Genomic DNA, 16,248 nt, shown 5'->3' on the forward strand with positions numbered 1-16,248 from the left:
TTTCGTCCTTATAAAATTCGTCTATTAGAGGAAATAACTTCATGAGGGATGTAACTCCAGCTACTCGTTTTATAAAGACCAAACATAACCATATTCTTGCGAAATTTTTGCGACATCTTATTCTTCAAATTGTCAAGGTTACGAGACACCACAGGCTTTCATTCATAAATCGTAATGTAAGTATTACGATTTTATTTTATTTTTTTGATAGGCTAGTGGCCCAGTATCATCTTTGTTATATTTATTATATAAGCAAATAGAGCAACACTGAAGCTTCCAATTTTTAATTGCAAGAACTAAAAAAGAGGGATAATAATTAATAACTGCTATAAGCAACTAACCATTACGGAAGCGAGGTCACCTATTATAATTTACAGTCATTTGCTGTTGATCTATATAAAGCTTCTCAACCATTAATGCGTATAAGAATGCTGGGCCAATCCATACATAAGAAACGTGTAACAAAAAGATTCGCCACCATAAATTTTCAATTAACATTCCTTAGAAGCAGAATGTCCTAGTAGTGAAAAGACCCCATTGATGCCATGCTATTTCTCGAACCTCTCAACTCTTGTTGACTCACATAATTATCCCATGAGTTGCCAGTAGTAGAAAGTTTGTGACCTGGGGCAGAAGTAGAAGGACTGCCCATTTGTTGCACTTCTAGTGGAGACAGTATCTTGATGTACCAAACATTGTTCACAAACTCCCTGGAGAAGAAAAAAAAAAGGATGGTGTAAATGTTTCGGTACAGAATCAAGAATCATCCTACTACGTAAGATGCCATTGACATGCGAGTTACTAAATACTTCTGTTTGCTACAACTTAAGTCATTGTGAAAACTTAAGTCATTAATCAATGTAATAACTAATATGCTACAACTTGAACATAAATAACAACTGGCATATGCCAACTTACTGCCAAGGATCATCACCAAGAAGGAGAATATCATTCTCTCGGTCAACAAATACAAGCTGCCAGCCTGATCTCTGAGTCTGAGGGTCCTCTAGTTGGCCTTCAAGGCCAAAAAGGCGAGCAAGCTCACTGCGCAGCTCATCATAGCTGCTGAACTTAGAAATGTCCAGCGACCTCCCAAAGGACCCTGACTTGTGAACCTGTCAAAATTACACCACATTTATCAACAAATAAAATTCGAGCAGCGGTCCCAGACAATAGACAACATCCACTTACTAGTAGGAAATCATTATCCTACAAAAGAAGAGGAAATACAAATAGAACTTGGGATTCAACATGAAATTTTTTCATCAAAACCACTATCCACTGCTTATATAAATAGATCCCAATATCCCTCTAAAAGAGAATCAATTAAACATTGAACATAAAATATCTTATATAAATATATGAAAGTTTTATGTTGAACCTATTGTGTAATTTATAAAGTGATGCTTAATTTTGGTAAATGATAATCAAAAGACTGCTCATAAAATATATGAATGAAGGCATACAACCTATAAACAAAAAAGAAACTAGCTATTACCTTCACAAAGGTTCCAGTTGGTGTATTTGCCTGGTCTACATTTTCAGAAGACTGCAAGAAGCCTGATTCATCCACACAACTTGAAGTTGGCATGTTTGAACTTAGGGGGAAATCAGTGCCAGTAGCATCACCACAATTTGAAGCAGAAAATGGCAATGACAATGAATCATTCACATTCCCTATATTTCTCAGGTTTGATATGCCATTTTGAAGCATAAGAGAAGAGGGATCTATGTTAATCCCAAATAACAGATTGCTCTGAGGATCAGCAGCACCATGGTATGCAGAATGTTCTCTTCCAGGAAATGGAGGCAAAGCAGCAAGCTCAGACACATTTGATTGTGATGTTCCCAAGTTTTCCACCTGAGGCAATAGACACTGAGCAGCAGCAGATGGAAGCTGAGGTTCAACAGTTATTTGCTTAGGTAGTACGGCTGCGGAAGATATGGAAGAATTGGATCCATTTATGTTAAGTAACTGGGATGTTCCATCCTGGGAGAATGAACCTAGTATACTCTGGATAGGGGAAACATCCGAGCTGGAAATATTGTTCCTGCTAGGTTCAGGAAAGCTCTGCTGCTGGCACTGTGAAGCTAGGGCTTGCATGGATGGAGATTGAGACTGGGTACCTGATGCAAAATTAGATAAAGGAAATATGACATTTGGTAACTGCTGCTGAACAGGCAAATTTTTAAGTTGCTGCTGCTGTTGCCGCTGATCACTATATGGGTGGTAACGATGCAACTGTTGTTGCAGAAGTTGTGACTGAGCAGGCACCTGGTTTTCTTGAAAATTGTGTAGAAGGGTGTTTTGGGGCTGAGACTGTGGTAATACTTGCCTCTGTATCTCAGACGTATGAGCACAGGGAACATTTGAAGTCTGCTGAAACTGCAACAGAGACTGGGAAGACGATTTTGAAGGATCCATTGCCCTCATTTCCTGGAATGCAGAAGAAGCCACTGCTTGATATGTCTCTGGCTGGAGACCTGGCATAGAAGCATCAACTCTTGGTTGCATCCATGGTGTCACACCAAGCCCCTGGAAGTTCAAAGATTGCATTCCTTGATCCCCAAGCCCACCTTGGAGCCACATGAACGGAGAACCAATGTTCATGTCCCCATCTTTGAGACCTGACGTGCACAAAATGAAAGCCAGAAATAACTTCACACATAGGTAATGATGTCATGTACCTCACAGCACAAAATAAAACAAAGCATATTGTCATAAAGACCCCGGAGAATGCCATGACATTTAATTAACAAAACAATCACATACCATATAAAGAAGGTAGTCCTGATGGCCAAGGGCGCCTCAACCTCATGGGGAATGGAGACGGATACACTGGAAATGTTGTCAAAGGTTCAATTTCCCACAAGGAAACTCTTGGTTGCTTCTCTCCTGCAGTAGATTCATCCCAGCCAACCTACGCCAGTAGACAAAAGTTCAAGAACCAAATTCTACATCATTTTTAAAGACAATTTCAGATATTTCTATAATTGTTCTAAATTCTATTATAGCAAAGGCAGATAGTTGCTTGATGAATCAAACAGTCTTGACAAACCTTCACAGAACGCCAGTGTGAATTTGGCCAGCGGACCGGATCTAAATCACTAATACCTGTTATAGTACCCATGTATCTGGACAAGAACATGTTACAATGAGTCGTCAATGTCAAAAAAATCTCAGAAAAGACCATCTTTCGGAAGGACATAAGCAAATTTTGTCATGGCTAAAAGGCCATAAGTAATGCACCACCAGTCAAATTCCCAGTTACTAAACAAAAGTGCACAACAAATATTGGCATTAAATGGCCCTCAGAAAACTATTAATACAATAACAATGGTTAGAAAATAACCAATCAGCAACATAAGATGGCAGGAACCAAATGGAGGAACGGCAAAGAGAAAGAGAGCATAGTATTTAATAAGAACAAAAGTCCATAACACATTTCCTACTGACACAACTGTAGAAGTCACAACAACAGACATAGCTCTATCTAAATTTAAAGGGGTTCAACTAATATTTTCTCCTGTTAAACATGCGATGGAATTATGTACATTGTGCAGTTGTGTGCTATTGTGATTGGTGACTGCAGTGTTCTGTGAGTAGCACTATCCCTTTTTCATTAATGAAACACAGAACACTACACTTTCAAACCAAAGTATTATATGGTTATCACCACACCTTCCTTGATGAACAATGTCAAAAAATGAACATAAACAAAATTTGGAAAGTATAATTAAATGTTAAATTATTCCATAGATCCCTATACTTCTTGAGAAAATTCAGATACATCTCTATAGTTTAAATTTGTAATTGGGCTGGGTCCTATGGTTTTGGAAAAAAAAAGGTCCCTGAATCCATCCTACCATTACCCAATTCAAAGTTTTTTGAAACTTTAAGGAATCAATTACAAATTTTAAAATACAAGGACCATTTTAACAAAATCAACTGCTTCTCTATGTCATAGGCCAATGACATAAACTAAACACTATATGATACAAACATAGGGAGATTGACATGCAGAGATGGGGGATCAGAGAGAGAGAGAGAGAGAGAGATAAAGTAATTTTTGTTATCGAATCTATACAAACTAAAGAGAGAGACCTCCAAGGGTTTCCCTTCTACACCAGAGCAATGTACCGGGCTCTAAATGATTCCCCAAAGATGACAAGTAATTTTTGTTATCGGATCTCTACAAACCAAAGAGAGAGACCTCCTCCGAGGGTTTCCCTTTTACACCAGAGCAATATACCCCAATCTAAATAATTCCCCGAAGATGACCTGCCTATAAATTTTGTTTTATTCAACCAATTGACCCAACTAACTGTCCAACTGCTTCCCTTGTTTCTTCTAGTATATACTATATACTCTCCATATCTTTTTGCAAACCTCCTTTTTTTCATTCCTAACACTATTATATGGGAGAAGAAAATTCTAGCTTATTTGAGCTAATGTTTCTTCTTTGAGTAGGGATAGTAATAAGAGAAGAAGAAATTTAAGACAAGTAATACCTACCGACGTACACTTGATTCTTCTGTCTCAAAGAGCATCCTAAATCGCATGCCAACAAAGACTCGTGTATGATACACAGCTTTAAAGAACTTGGCCAAGGCAATGACAAATTCAGATGGGCTTGCCCTGTAATAAAAGCGAGTTCAGTATGATTTGTTGTGTGATAATTCTGATCATTAGCACTAAAGTTACCAACCTAGGATTATAGAATATAGTAAAGCGGCTATTTGTGGCAGCTGCATGAGCTGCAGCAGCGAGAAGGCCAATGTGCATGCTGTCACTTGACAGAACTGATGATGGCATGATAGTCTGTGGACGATTTGCTCGTCGTATGCCCAAGAGTAATTGATTTTTTTCATTCCTGATATAAAGAACAATAAGAATGGTTACAATTATATCTTATAGTTACTTACAATATCTTATTGGTGATTTTGCTAGACAGGCAGGCTAATGAGATAATACCTACTTATCAGGTCAATAAGCACCTAACAGACATTATTTAAATATAATGGAGAACTTAATACAAATATAACATGACTTCTAGTCTAAGCCCTCTAATAAATTTCTTTTCACTGTATATATATATAATATGTATGTATGTACGTAAGTAAAACCTTGTGCGCAGATTTAACAGACTAGATGAGGGAGAGAAAAAGGAGTTCAATCTCCAATAGGTCAAGTCAATGGAAACATCAGAATTATATGTACCAGATGAAAAGGACTGAATCACCAGCAACAAGCCTCTTAGTACTGACAAAGACACTCCACCCTGTAGTAAGAAGATGCCTTTTGGGCTGACCTGCAAGAGAAAATACAAAACTAGTAAGAAGCAAAAACATTCAAGTAACAATTTAAGCAAATGAAGAGGTAGCACAGCCAGTACACTCATATCATATGCAATTAGATTAATCTCTAGAAACCTATGTCCTGCTCCAAATGCTACTCCTGTTGTAATGTTTTGCTTGATCTAAAGGAAGGTCACAGATTTGAGTTCATCGAATATTAAGTACATCAGAGGTGCATTCATTCACCAGTAATTAAGTTCAAGAGCATAAAGTGAACATAAATGAGCATGTGCAAGGACCGCAAATAATTTTATACCAAACACTTTGAAAAACAAACCTCGAAATATATGTCTGAATTTCCATTCATTATCATGAAGATCTCTGGCAGTTAGTTCTTGGGCAGGAGGCTGCTGTGAGTAATCCTGAGAAACAAATTAAACAAAAATATCAACCAGGTCAAGGGCTGACAAACTAATTACTGTGAATCAAATGTAGCAGCCAAATCACTAAGTCCATATGACCTACAAGAGGAGGGAAGACTTTTTCAGCTGCTCTTCGAGGAACAGAAAATCCTCCATGAGTGCTGGTATCACTTGCAGTTAATGTTTTACAGAAGTAGTTGGTTGGTTGTTTGCTGGGAGTACCCAATTCTGCAGGTAGCAGATACGCCTCCTTTTGCTCTTGCTACAAAGTGAATCATGTCAAGATATGATAAAGAATAGAACAAGGTACCAAAATAAGAGAAAAGTAAGTACCGGACTTAGAGGTTGCAAAGTCATTTGAGCATATACTTCATCTGTTTCAGCATCTGCCTGTAAATTGTGGGCTTAAAAGGTTCAGAGTGCAAGCCCATAAAAAATTTCTCTGAACTCTGAAGTAGACTTAATCTAAACTATTAATCTTATTCTTACATGCATTGTCACATTGTGAAGCTGACAGATAAGCTGTGGTGGCAAGTTAGGGTAATTAGGAATATGTACATCTATTTCCCTGTTGGTTGAAGCAGCAACCTGTAAATGAACATCTAAATCTGTCAAATAACTGAATAACAACATATGCAAATGAAATATACGAACAGCAATCAGTTCTCTGGAAATTTCAAACGCAACAATAGATTAGAAAAGACAACACTGACCAAAGTTCACACTATTCTAGAACTGAAACCTTAATGTCAATTTCTACTAAAAATTTAACAGAAAGCTGCTCATTTCGAGCGTAAAGCAATATTGTGTTACCAGGGACATGAGTTATGAGGAAGAGTTGCATTGCAGCAACAACAGAAGGCATCAAATCAAAAGTTCAACATAGCATATTTTGTTTTGTCTTCACTTTATTAGCCTGAAACTAAAGATTACTGCTCCATGGTCTTAGATGACCTCCCTCCATGTAGGCATAACAACTTAAACATAAATCCACGAAGTCCACTGACATGTAACTTACAGTTTACACCTCTTCATATTTTCTCAGTACAGCTGACCCACTAACTGTGAATCCCTCCTATCAGGTCAAATACCAAATATATGTTGTCTTAAAATTATGCGCTTGCACTGGCACAAACATAACTGCTTTCATCAGATATACAGAACAAAGCAATAAATTGAAGTCGAATCCACTGAGATTCAACAGACAGATCAACGTAGTACGACTGACATGCTAACAAAGATCATATGGATATATTAAATGAGGTTCTAATTATTGATATGTTCTTATGCGTTTTCATGGGCATATCAGCTTAACTAAATATCCATGAAAAGCAAAAAATCAAGTATAGTTCTCTCTAAATCCAACTTACAGATAAAAGTAGCATTACTGACCTGCTCACTGTGACCTTGGGGAAAGTAAACTACACGACTTCCAACAGGAGGAAGAGAAACAAGAGGGCCAGCACATGCATGCCAAAGTTCAGAATTCAAGCACTTTTTCTCCCCTGCACAATCATAGGCTAATATGAATATACACGAAGTAAATCATTCACAGCGTTGCTAATGTAATTATAGAAGATACGTCAAAAGGACACCATAGTCCAGTCCGCAAGTCGCATATCAGTAATAATGTATTAAATCGACTGCATATTTTATCAATTAAAATAAACTACCATAATCCAAACTCCATATACACAAACAGGCATGTATAGTAACAGTAAAAAAAAATAGTAATACAAGCTCGTCACTTCAAACTTAAAATCATAAACTGCATATATGTGCAGACTTAAATGGCTAAATCAGATACGAATTAAATGGCTAAGACGCTGTGAAGATGACCTTAACATATATTAGAAACAAATAAAAACAGACTGCAGGAACGTGTTAAACCTCAGATCATGACATATAATGCCAAAAAAGGAACCCAAAAGTACTACTGTATGCCTCCCTACGAACCCATGCAGCGACAAAAAGAACTACCTCCACGAAAAGAACAACTACACCAATAAACAGAGGTAAAGACAAGATACTAAATTTAAAAAGAAAACAAAAGTGGTGCAGTACTTAAAAGTAATTTGAACAAAAGAAAGAAGTTACCTTCTTCCTCAGCCTGTTGATTAAATCCAGAAGAAGAAGAAAGCTTCATGCTTTCAGAGGTATATATGAAGTTCCAAACTAGAAAAAATTCAACTCCAACCCCAAGTCCAAATTAACACTCAATTACCCACTTGGGTTCAATAAAACCATTATCCATGTACGTTTGTTCATTTTCCTTGAATCAAACCCACCCACCCCCACCCCCACCCTCACCCTCCCAAAGCTCCAAAATTGAAGCAAGCTAACTATACAACATCATCCAAAATCATTTCTAATGCAACATCCAATCCTTCTAGTTTTCATAAGCCAACAAGACAGGCCAGTACCACATTCAAATCCAGCATCTTGGAATGAACCTCCCCAAGCCCTAATTTGAGAAGCACAACACAAAACCCTAGCTTCCCAGATCTCAAAAAATTGAGCTCACATGAACAGTGAAATTAGAAGGATTGAGAGAGAGAGAGAGAGAGAGAAGTGAGTTAAGTGAGAGTGACGTGGATGTTGGGGGAGTACTTGGTGGATTTCAGTGGAAGGAGAGAACGAGAGAGTGTGATGTGAGAGAGAAAGCATAGAAGAAAAGAAACAGTGAGAGTGAAAGAGATAGATATAGCTAATTGGTTATGACTTGTAACTTAATAATAGTGAACAGTGAACAGTGCACTGGTGATAATTGATCTTGGGTTCGTAGTATACATCCTACGAAATGGTAACGATGGGTCATGGGTAGGGTGGGGAACGTAAGTTTCAAGTTTCAACTACAAATACGTAACCCTTCGACCTTTGTATATCCTTATTGGATACCGTAGTTTTCTGCTAAACCCCCATTGACAATTGAAAATTGAGCTTTTAAAGATTTGTTTAGGGATTTAAATCTTATTTCAAGTAAATTTAAAAAAAAAAATTGGAGGTCGGGAGTGTTTCTTTCCTCAAACGAGGAATTAATCTCATCATTTCTTCGAGAACGAAGTTCAATATATGTGCTACAACTAACCAATACACTTTTCATGTGGGTATACTGAAATAGCCACCCCAAATATATTTATGCATGAATGGGTTAGGCAACACAATTAAAGTTTAAATTTATTTTAACTATTGGTTGTATTAACCGGATTAATTAAATAATCAATAAACATGTGAATATATCAAAAAAAAAAATTATTTTAGCTGATGATCATTTAAATTTGGTCTAGTTTACTTGCGGTCCATTAAACTTTCTTATAATTTAAAGAAAAAGTTAAACTTGTTTATTGATTTAATAGGGTGAGAATCATTTCACATAAATAATTTGAAATCATCGTTTTTAAATAATAATTAAAAAATACGAATTAGACAGACAATTCAAATAACCTAGGACTACCATTCAGCTAATAATTTACTGTCACCAGTTAAATCTGTTAAATTTGGAAATAGATCTTCTCACGTGGAAAAAAACATAATATAGTCACGTAGGAAGATTACAATCATACAAAGGTAAATCAACGGTTATGATTTCGTAACTATCTATTTTAATATATTTTTCTATCTCTTTTTTTATTATCATTGATCCATCTTTATATAGTTATGATTCCCAACATGACATGGTTATGTGAATTTTTACATGAGAGGATCCAGATTCGCCAAATTTATAATTATAGCAATCTAGTCCAAATAGGCTAGCTAGTTCCCTCACTTAATAAGCGATAAATCAATACTTTAATGTTAATTATTTGTTTTTAACTTAATAATATTTTTTTAAAAAGTTTATTTGAATTCTAAAATTTTAACTTGTTATTACAAAAAAAAAAAAAAATTAACTTGTTTATCATAAATTTTGAAATCATCATAATTAATTTTAAATTATAATAACTATATTAATAAATTTCCATTCATGTTCGGTTAAGTCACTATCTAATAAGTAATATAGTCAAATATGATTTCTTATACTACATCTGAAATCTTAAATATTTGTTTATTTTATCATTTATTGTTCCTTCTGAAGTCAAAAAGCGCATATATAGCTAGAGAGAGAGACCGTATGCTAATCACGTGCGCAAGGTGGGTCTTCTTCATTGTTAGTCAACAATGTATAGTCAAAGGAATTTGAGAACTTAAACGAAAATGAAGCAATTATAAGCAATAGAGCATACCTAGTGTTTGGCAAAATCAAACTTGCAACTGGGGCAGTAAAATCAACCCACAATGTTGAGAATGGTTCGTTCTGACTTCTGAGTTTTTCTCACATGCAAATATCACAAGTCAAATGGGAAGCTTTTTTGTTCAAATCAAGCTCTTCCTCTTGCCCAATAACAATCAGAGTGTTTTAGGAAAGCTTCTCCCAACAGAAGTTAGATAAATATATTCCCTATATCATTGAATTCATGGCACACCAAAGGGAGGTGCAACGTGTCCAGACGTGCCTTATATAGATAAGGACCAATATAAAAAAATTATAAAGATCAACACACAAAGGAATAAAAAGTATAAGGACCAGAATTTTAATTTTTTTTTTAAATTAAATTGTTGTCTTACTTCTTGAATGAATGATGATCTTACCACTTTGATTCATCCAACAATTATTTTCAAATTTTAATAAATTATAACTCAACACAGTATTTTTTTTTACTATATATACAACATTACTCATTTTTAAATACAATATAATAATATAATTCCTTTTGATGTAAATGGAGATTTAAATATGGGAAAATATTTTCTTATGTTAAAGAAGATAAGTTATCTCTTCTACACTAATAAAAAGGTGGGACCTATAAGCTTTTTTATTTTTTAAAAATAGTGGGCCCACAGTTTTGTTTTTATGACATGAGATAACTTATCTCCTTTAACATGAGATTAATAACACCATTTAAATATACCATAAAAATGCAGTCGCGTAATTAATACGAAATCGCAATAAGATGATATGTATACAGTAGCATTTACTTCCATTTAGGCATCACAATTTGTAATCATTCACTATAGTGCTCCGCTGCTCCCTCATGTGATTTTTTTTTTTTTCTTCCTGTTTTGATTATACCGATCATATGCAAATTTAATCACGACTTCTTAAACTTAAAGGGTTAATTTAATAGTAAATGAACATATGAATGTATGATATATGTATATAAATTATGGGGATATACATGAGATAAAGACCATTTATTTATTTATTTTCTCTTCTCCTTAATAGTTTCTACTTATTTTATTTTTGTGTGTTACCCCATAAATGATTACACGTTCAAATTGTGATTACGCGCGTCTTTTGAGTCAGGCTAGAATAATTAAACATCTGATTCGAACGCTAGTTGATTGCAAACGCAACCTATTTAACCATGACTAATCCCTGTGCTAACGAAGATGCATGAATAAGAAAAATATAGATATTAGATAATCATTATTAATAACATCAAACTTTTACAACACAAACATACGACAGGCTATATTTATTTATTTTTTCCGGAGAAGAGAGCAACTTCCAAATGTCGATCGATCCCCATTTATATACTATTTCTTCATAGCCTTGAGCTCAAGGAATGCTGCCAAAAAAAAAAAAGTATCAGTAACTAATTAAACTATAAAGTAAATGGAATATTAATGAAATGTTTAAATTACGAGTTGCAATCGATGTTCTTGGTGATGTTAAAGCCGACATCAACACCACATCGTTTGGGAAGTGAAGCAGCTAAGTCATCCCTTAAGGCAGGAAATTGGATAGCTGCATCTTTAAGGCACTGACATGCGGCGCGTCGTTCATTTGTTGTTGGTGTCGATGATTTCAGATTTTTGATACCATCGCAGCAAGCAACTGAAGGTCCAGCACCACCGACACCACCCAGGTATCCTATACACGGAAACACTAATGTCTCTGCTTCTGGACAAGTGAGTGCTTTCCCTGGCTCCACTGTAAGGACCAACAAAGCTAGTACTAGCAGAGTTGGAAATGCTACTACCACTACCCTCTTCATCATCGATATCTCACTCAAATTTCTAAGACTTATATGTGTGTTTTGATTTTGTTGTGGATGAAAGCAGGGGTTGAAGGGGAATGCTCTATATATAGCTGCAAATGTGGGGAGATTGTTTAAAGAAGGAAGAGCTTGAATTGCGTGAGCTTTGGTTGTGATATTTTGGCGTCTTGTTCTTTTTACGTTTGAGAGTTACTTAAACTTAGCCGCAAGGTATGGTAAAGTGGGTTGCATTTTTGTTCATTTGCTCTCGTTTTGCTTCTTCACTTTTGAGTTGTCATGGCGTTGGAATTTGTGGTTGTTACAGGCGTTTCCGAAATCTGTTCTTGAAAAAGAGCGCAGAACATTATTAACTGTTCCGTCTTAGGAGTTGCTTTTTTCATTTTCGTAACACACTGTGTGCTTCGTGGCGAATCCCTCTTCCTTGTATTGACAGCACAGTAGCTTATGAGCAGTAACGACCCAAATATACAATATGATAAAAAAGTTTGCATTCAATAAACTTTAGAGATTTTTAATATATATGATTTTAAAAAAATAAAAAATATATATATATGAAAAAAATATTTTTCATATTATAGAAAAATTATTTTCTCCTACCATTAATTATTCAATTTTTATGCAATATTTTTTTTAATACATATGTGTCTATAACATCATAAAATTTTCTACTATCAGAAAATTTTAACCCATAAATCGGTTCATCGATTATTGTCGTATTCATTAATTTAGTTGAAGTATTGTCATCAGTATTTTAAAACTCGGCTCAGATCGGTCGGGTCGACTCGGACTCGGTGATCCGATGGATTTTTCGGTCCGAGTGGGTAGTTGAACCGCTTCGCAGTCAATCCAGATTGGACCGGTTGACTCGGCCGAAACTCGGTGACCTGAGTTAGACCGGTTATTTATTTTTTTTTGGTATTTTTTTTGTTGATAAGAACTCTTGAATTAAATCATATTCATATTTTATGATGAATATGATTAAAAGTAAGGTGAAAATAATAAGATATTCTAGATCAGTGCAATTCGTTTATGTAATTTAGTTGCATCTTATAATGATCTCATGAAGTTAAGTGGTGATAAACACTGAAGGTCTCATGATCTCTTCTCAACGGTGGACACTTTTTTTTAGTGTATATTTCATGCATACTATTTGTTATCGTGATCACGGTGACACTTTTTTCTTAGTGTATATTTCACGTATAGTATTTGTTATCATGATTTAATTTATCCATATAATGTCAAGCACAAAAGGTGTATTGAACTTATATTGCAATTTTAATCCAATATTAGGATATGGTCTAGAACTAGAAGCTTAGATGTATAGAATATTTGCTATCATTGAAAATCAATTTATTTTTTGAAGCTCATTGATAGTTTTCTTATGTGAATTTTTATTAATATGAGTAATATTTTTATATTTTTAATATGTGAACAATAAATCCGATTGAATTCGGTTGAACCAGTGACTCATTACTTCGACCGGTTCAATGACCGGTCCGAGTTTTAAAACACTGATTGTCATATTCATTATAAGAGATTAAAAGGCAGCTCGCATAAGACCATTTTTTTGTGTTAAGGCTCAAACTTGAGATGTTTAATTAATGAAAATAAATTTTTTTATCACTTGAAATAATAATTATTAATAATTTATATTTTTCCCATTGGTAATTTAATTAACACTTAATCCTAATATTAATTTAATATTTTTATTTTAATTGAAAGGAGCAAATTGAAATTTATCTTAATATTTTGAAACTCGATGATGAGTAGGGCTGGCAATATGGGCTGGCCCGCCCCGCCCCGCTCCGTCACTGGCCTGCGAAAAATGGGCCAGCCTGCCCGCCCCGTTTTGACAAAATGGGTTGAATTGAGCAACCCGGCTCGCTTTATGAGTGGGCTGACGGGTTACGGGCCAACTCTTCTAAAATAAAAAAATTCATAAAAATAAAATATAAAATTCTGCATAAAAAATTCTTAAAAATATAAAAAAAATCATTAAAAAAATCAGCATAAAATCCTAACATGCATATGAAAGACCAACAAAAATTCTAAGGGTATATATGAGAAACCATAAGGAACAAAATAAAAATCAAACTCAAATACATTACTCTATTTGAATAATAAAAATTAGTTACATTTAGCAGTGACCATCCTTTCAAAAATAGCGAGGTGTTTTTCAGTCAAACAAGAATAGTGATCCAGCTGGAAAAAAGCAATAGCAATTAGCAAATAATGTCAATGATTTCTAGAATCGAAGAAAAACTTTTTGGTGTACAGCACTTTCATGTGGGTCAGTGGGCAGTGGGTGCCTGATTGTTTGCGTGTGTGAAGAAAATATTTTGATAATTTGATATTATCTGATTTGGGTAATATAAAAAAAAACGGGGGGGGGGGGGGGGGGGGGGTTTGGCGGGCCGAGCCCGACTGGCTGACGAGTTTGGCGGGGCGGGCTGGTGGGTTAAAAAACTCAACCCAATCTTTTTGACAGGCAGGGCGGGGCGGGTCAGCCGAGCGGGCTCAGCCCATTTTACCGGCCCTAATGATTAGTAGAAACACCGGCTTCCCTTAATATATATAAGTGTGTATGCGTATTTGATTAGTTTACAAATTAGCTCATCATTCTATAAATATTCATAGCTTAGATTAAAAAAAACAAGAAAGAACCATATTGATGTGTGTTTTTTATAATAAAAAATTGATTAATACAAATTAAAAAAAAAAAATATCATAGACGCATGCACCCAAATTCAGTCAGACAGAGTACCAAGGTTAAATTCCCTAGGGAGGAAAATATTTTAAGGGCTTCCGGTCGTATTTATTATTTGATACATTCATCTAATAGAAATAAAAGCATTAGCATTACAGGTGAAATTGGATCGGGTTGGCCTACGGTTCGGTCTATGTCAGGTCAGACCTGATCTAGTATATTTTGAAAAATAGGTTGAGTTTGGGCTTTGAAAAAACTTGTTTAATAAAAAAGCCGTAGGCCCACTTTCACAAGACCTGATCTATAAACATACAGGCCAGCTTATACTTTACTATTTATTTAAAATAAAATAAAATAGAGTAAGTATGCCTTGAAGAAAAAAGCAAAAGATATAAATTTAATCAATTGTAATTATTTATAACTTAATTATATTCGATTATATTTTAATAAAAATCTGACTTTATTTCTTATATAGGAAGAACCAACATCTCAACATGTTAGATTGTGTATATGAATATATTAAAAGATTTTTGGGAGAGATTATACTTACTACAAGCATCATAATGTGTTTGTTGGATTCATGTAATAATTTTAATTTACATAGTATGAATTTGTTTGTTGAATCTGATGAAATATATGTTATTTAGTTTGAGTATTTTGCTTTTGAAAATGACTTAAATACATATTGTATGAGTTTGTTGTGATTCATGATTCTGTTTGGACGTTAAAATTATGATTTTTGGTTTAGCAACAGAATTTTAGTATTTTGTAAAGTTGATTCATGGTTATGCTTGAAAGTTAAAAATTAACATGCTAACAGGCTGGGCGAGGCCATTTGTTTTTTTATAAACGGGCCAAGTCAGGCTAACAGTTAGACTCGTATTAGGCCTGGGCCAGGTCAAATTAAAATTTTTTGGCGTAGGCTTGGGCTTTTCGGGATAAAACTTGGCCCAGCCCAGCCCACTTTCACCCCTAATTAGCACTGACACGTTACAGCATCAATACTGGAAAAGAGAAAAATAAATAACCGTCGCTAATGATTTTTAGACTACGGTGTTTTATGTTGAATAATAGGGATATGTTATTTTATTTATTTATTTTTATACTTATCTTGTTGACCACTCTTTAATATCTTTAGATACAAAATAATAAAGTCTAGTTGAAAATCTGATCTAATAATATTAAAAAGTGATAAATAAATTAGATATGAAAAAAATAGATACAATAACCTATTTTTGAATGATATTCATTATTAGATACGACATCAGCATTAAAAATACTCTCACCAAGAGCTTTTTTTTGTTTGTTTGTTAATCTAATCTTAATTATTTTATTAAGACAAATTAGTTCCTCTCAATATTTTCACAAACATTAACTATTAACTCTTTGAGCTGACTATCTGAAAACTCCTCCAAAGAAAATAACATACGTGAATTGAACTGAAATTCTTTTCTTTTTTTTCACTTATCACAATCTTCTTGCTAGTGATCACGCCAGGTCGCCAGCATCATCTCATGAGGATCGATTTTGGCTTGTATTTTTGTTTCCTTAATTAATGTAAATATTAATTAGTAATATAAATAAATTAATTATATAATAAATAAAATCATAAAATAAAGTTATTATTATTATTTTAAAAATTATCATTAAATTTATTTGATAAAATAATAATTAATATTGTAAATAGTTATAAGTTTGATTTTTGAAATTTTCATAAATTTAAAAGTTTTAAATTTATTATCATTAATTATTAAATAAAAACAATATTAAATTTATAATA

At 34.3% G+C, this 16,248-nt stretch overlaps 2 protein-coding genes across 3 annotated transcripts; both read right to left on the reverse strand.

Moving 5' to 3' along the window:
* Positions 1–253: 253 nt before the first annotated feature.
* Positions 254–7,984, reverse strand: LOC133289004 (auxin response factor 6-like). 2 transcript variants are annotated; one of them, XM_061486856.1, is made up of 14 exons: positions 7,818–7,984; positions 7,113–7,225; positions 6,210–6,308; positions 6,054–6,110; positions 5,824–5,982; positions 5,636–5,720; positions 5,222–5,312; positions 4,710–4,874; positions 4,517–4,639; positions 3,060–3,135; positions 2,774–2,921; positions 1,499–2,628; positions 919–1,115; positions 254–710 (listed from the first exon to the last, which is right to left on the reverse strand). In XM_061486856.1, exons 1-14 carry the CDS (start codon positions 7,864–7,866, stop codon positions 518–520), a joined length of 2,685 nt encoding a protein of 894 aa, XP_061342840.1. In that variant the 5' UTR covers positions 7,867–7,984; the 3' UTR covers positions 254–517. The 2 variants fall into 2 exon arrangements, with proteins under 2 accessions (XP_061342840.1, XP_061342841.1); XM_061486857.1 differs by lacking the exon at positions 4,710–4,874 and having other exon boundaries at positions 255–710.
* Positions 7,985–11,401: 3,417 nt separating this feature from the next.
* Positions 11,402–11,761, reverse strand: LOC133288959 (non-specific lipid-transfer protein A-like). The gene has a single exon (XM_061486801.1). It carries the CDS (start codon positions 11,759–11,761, stop codon positions 11,402–11,404), a length of 360 nt encoding a protein of 119 aa, XP_061342785.1.
* Between the last annotated feature and the right edge of the window lie 4,487 nt (positions 11,762–16,248).

This window comes from Gastrolobium bilobum, unplaced genomic scaffold (genome assembly GCF_033153095.1).
Source record: "Gastrolobium bilobum isolate Gb01-03AN ecotype WA unplaced genomic scaffold, APGP_CSIRO_Gbil_v1 utg6815, whole genome shotgun sequence".
In the NCBI taxonomy this organism is placed as follows: domain Eukaryota; kingdom Viridiplantae; phylum Streptophyta; class Magnoliopsida; order Fabales; family Fabaceae; genus Gastrolobium; species Gastrolobium bilobum.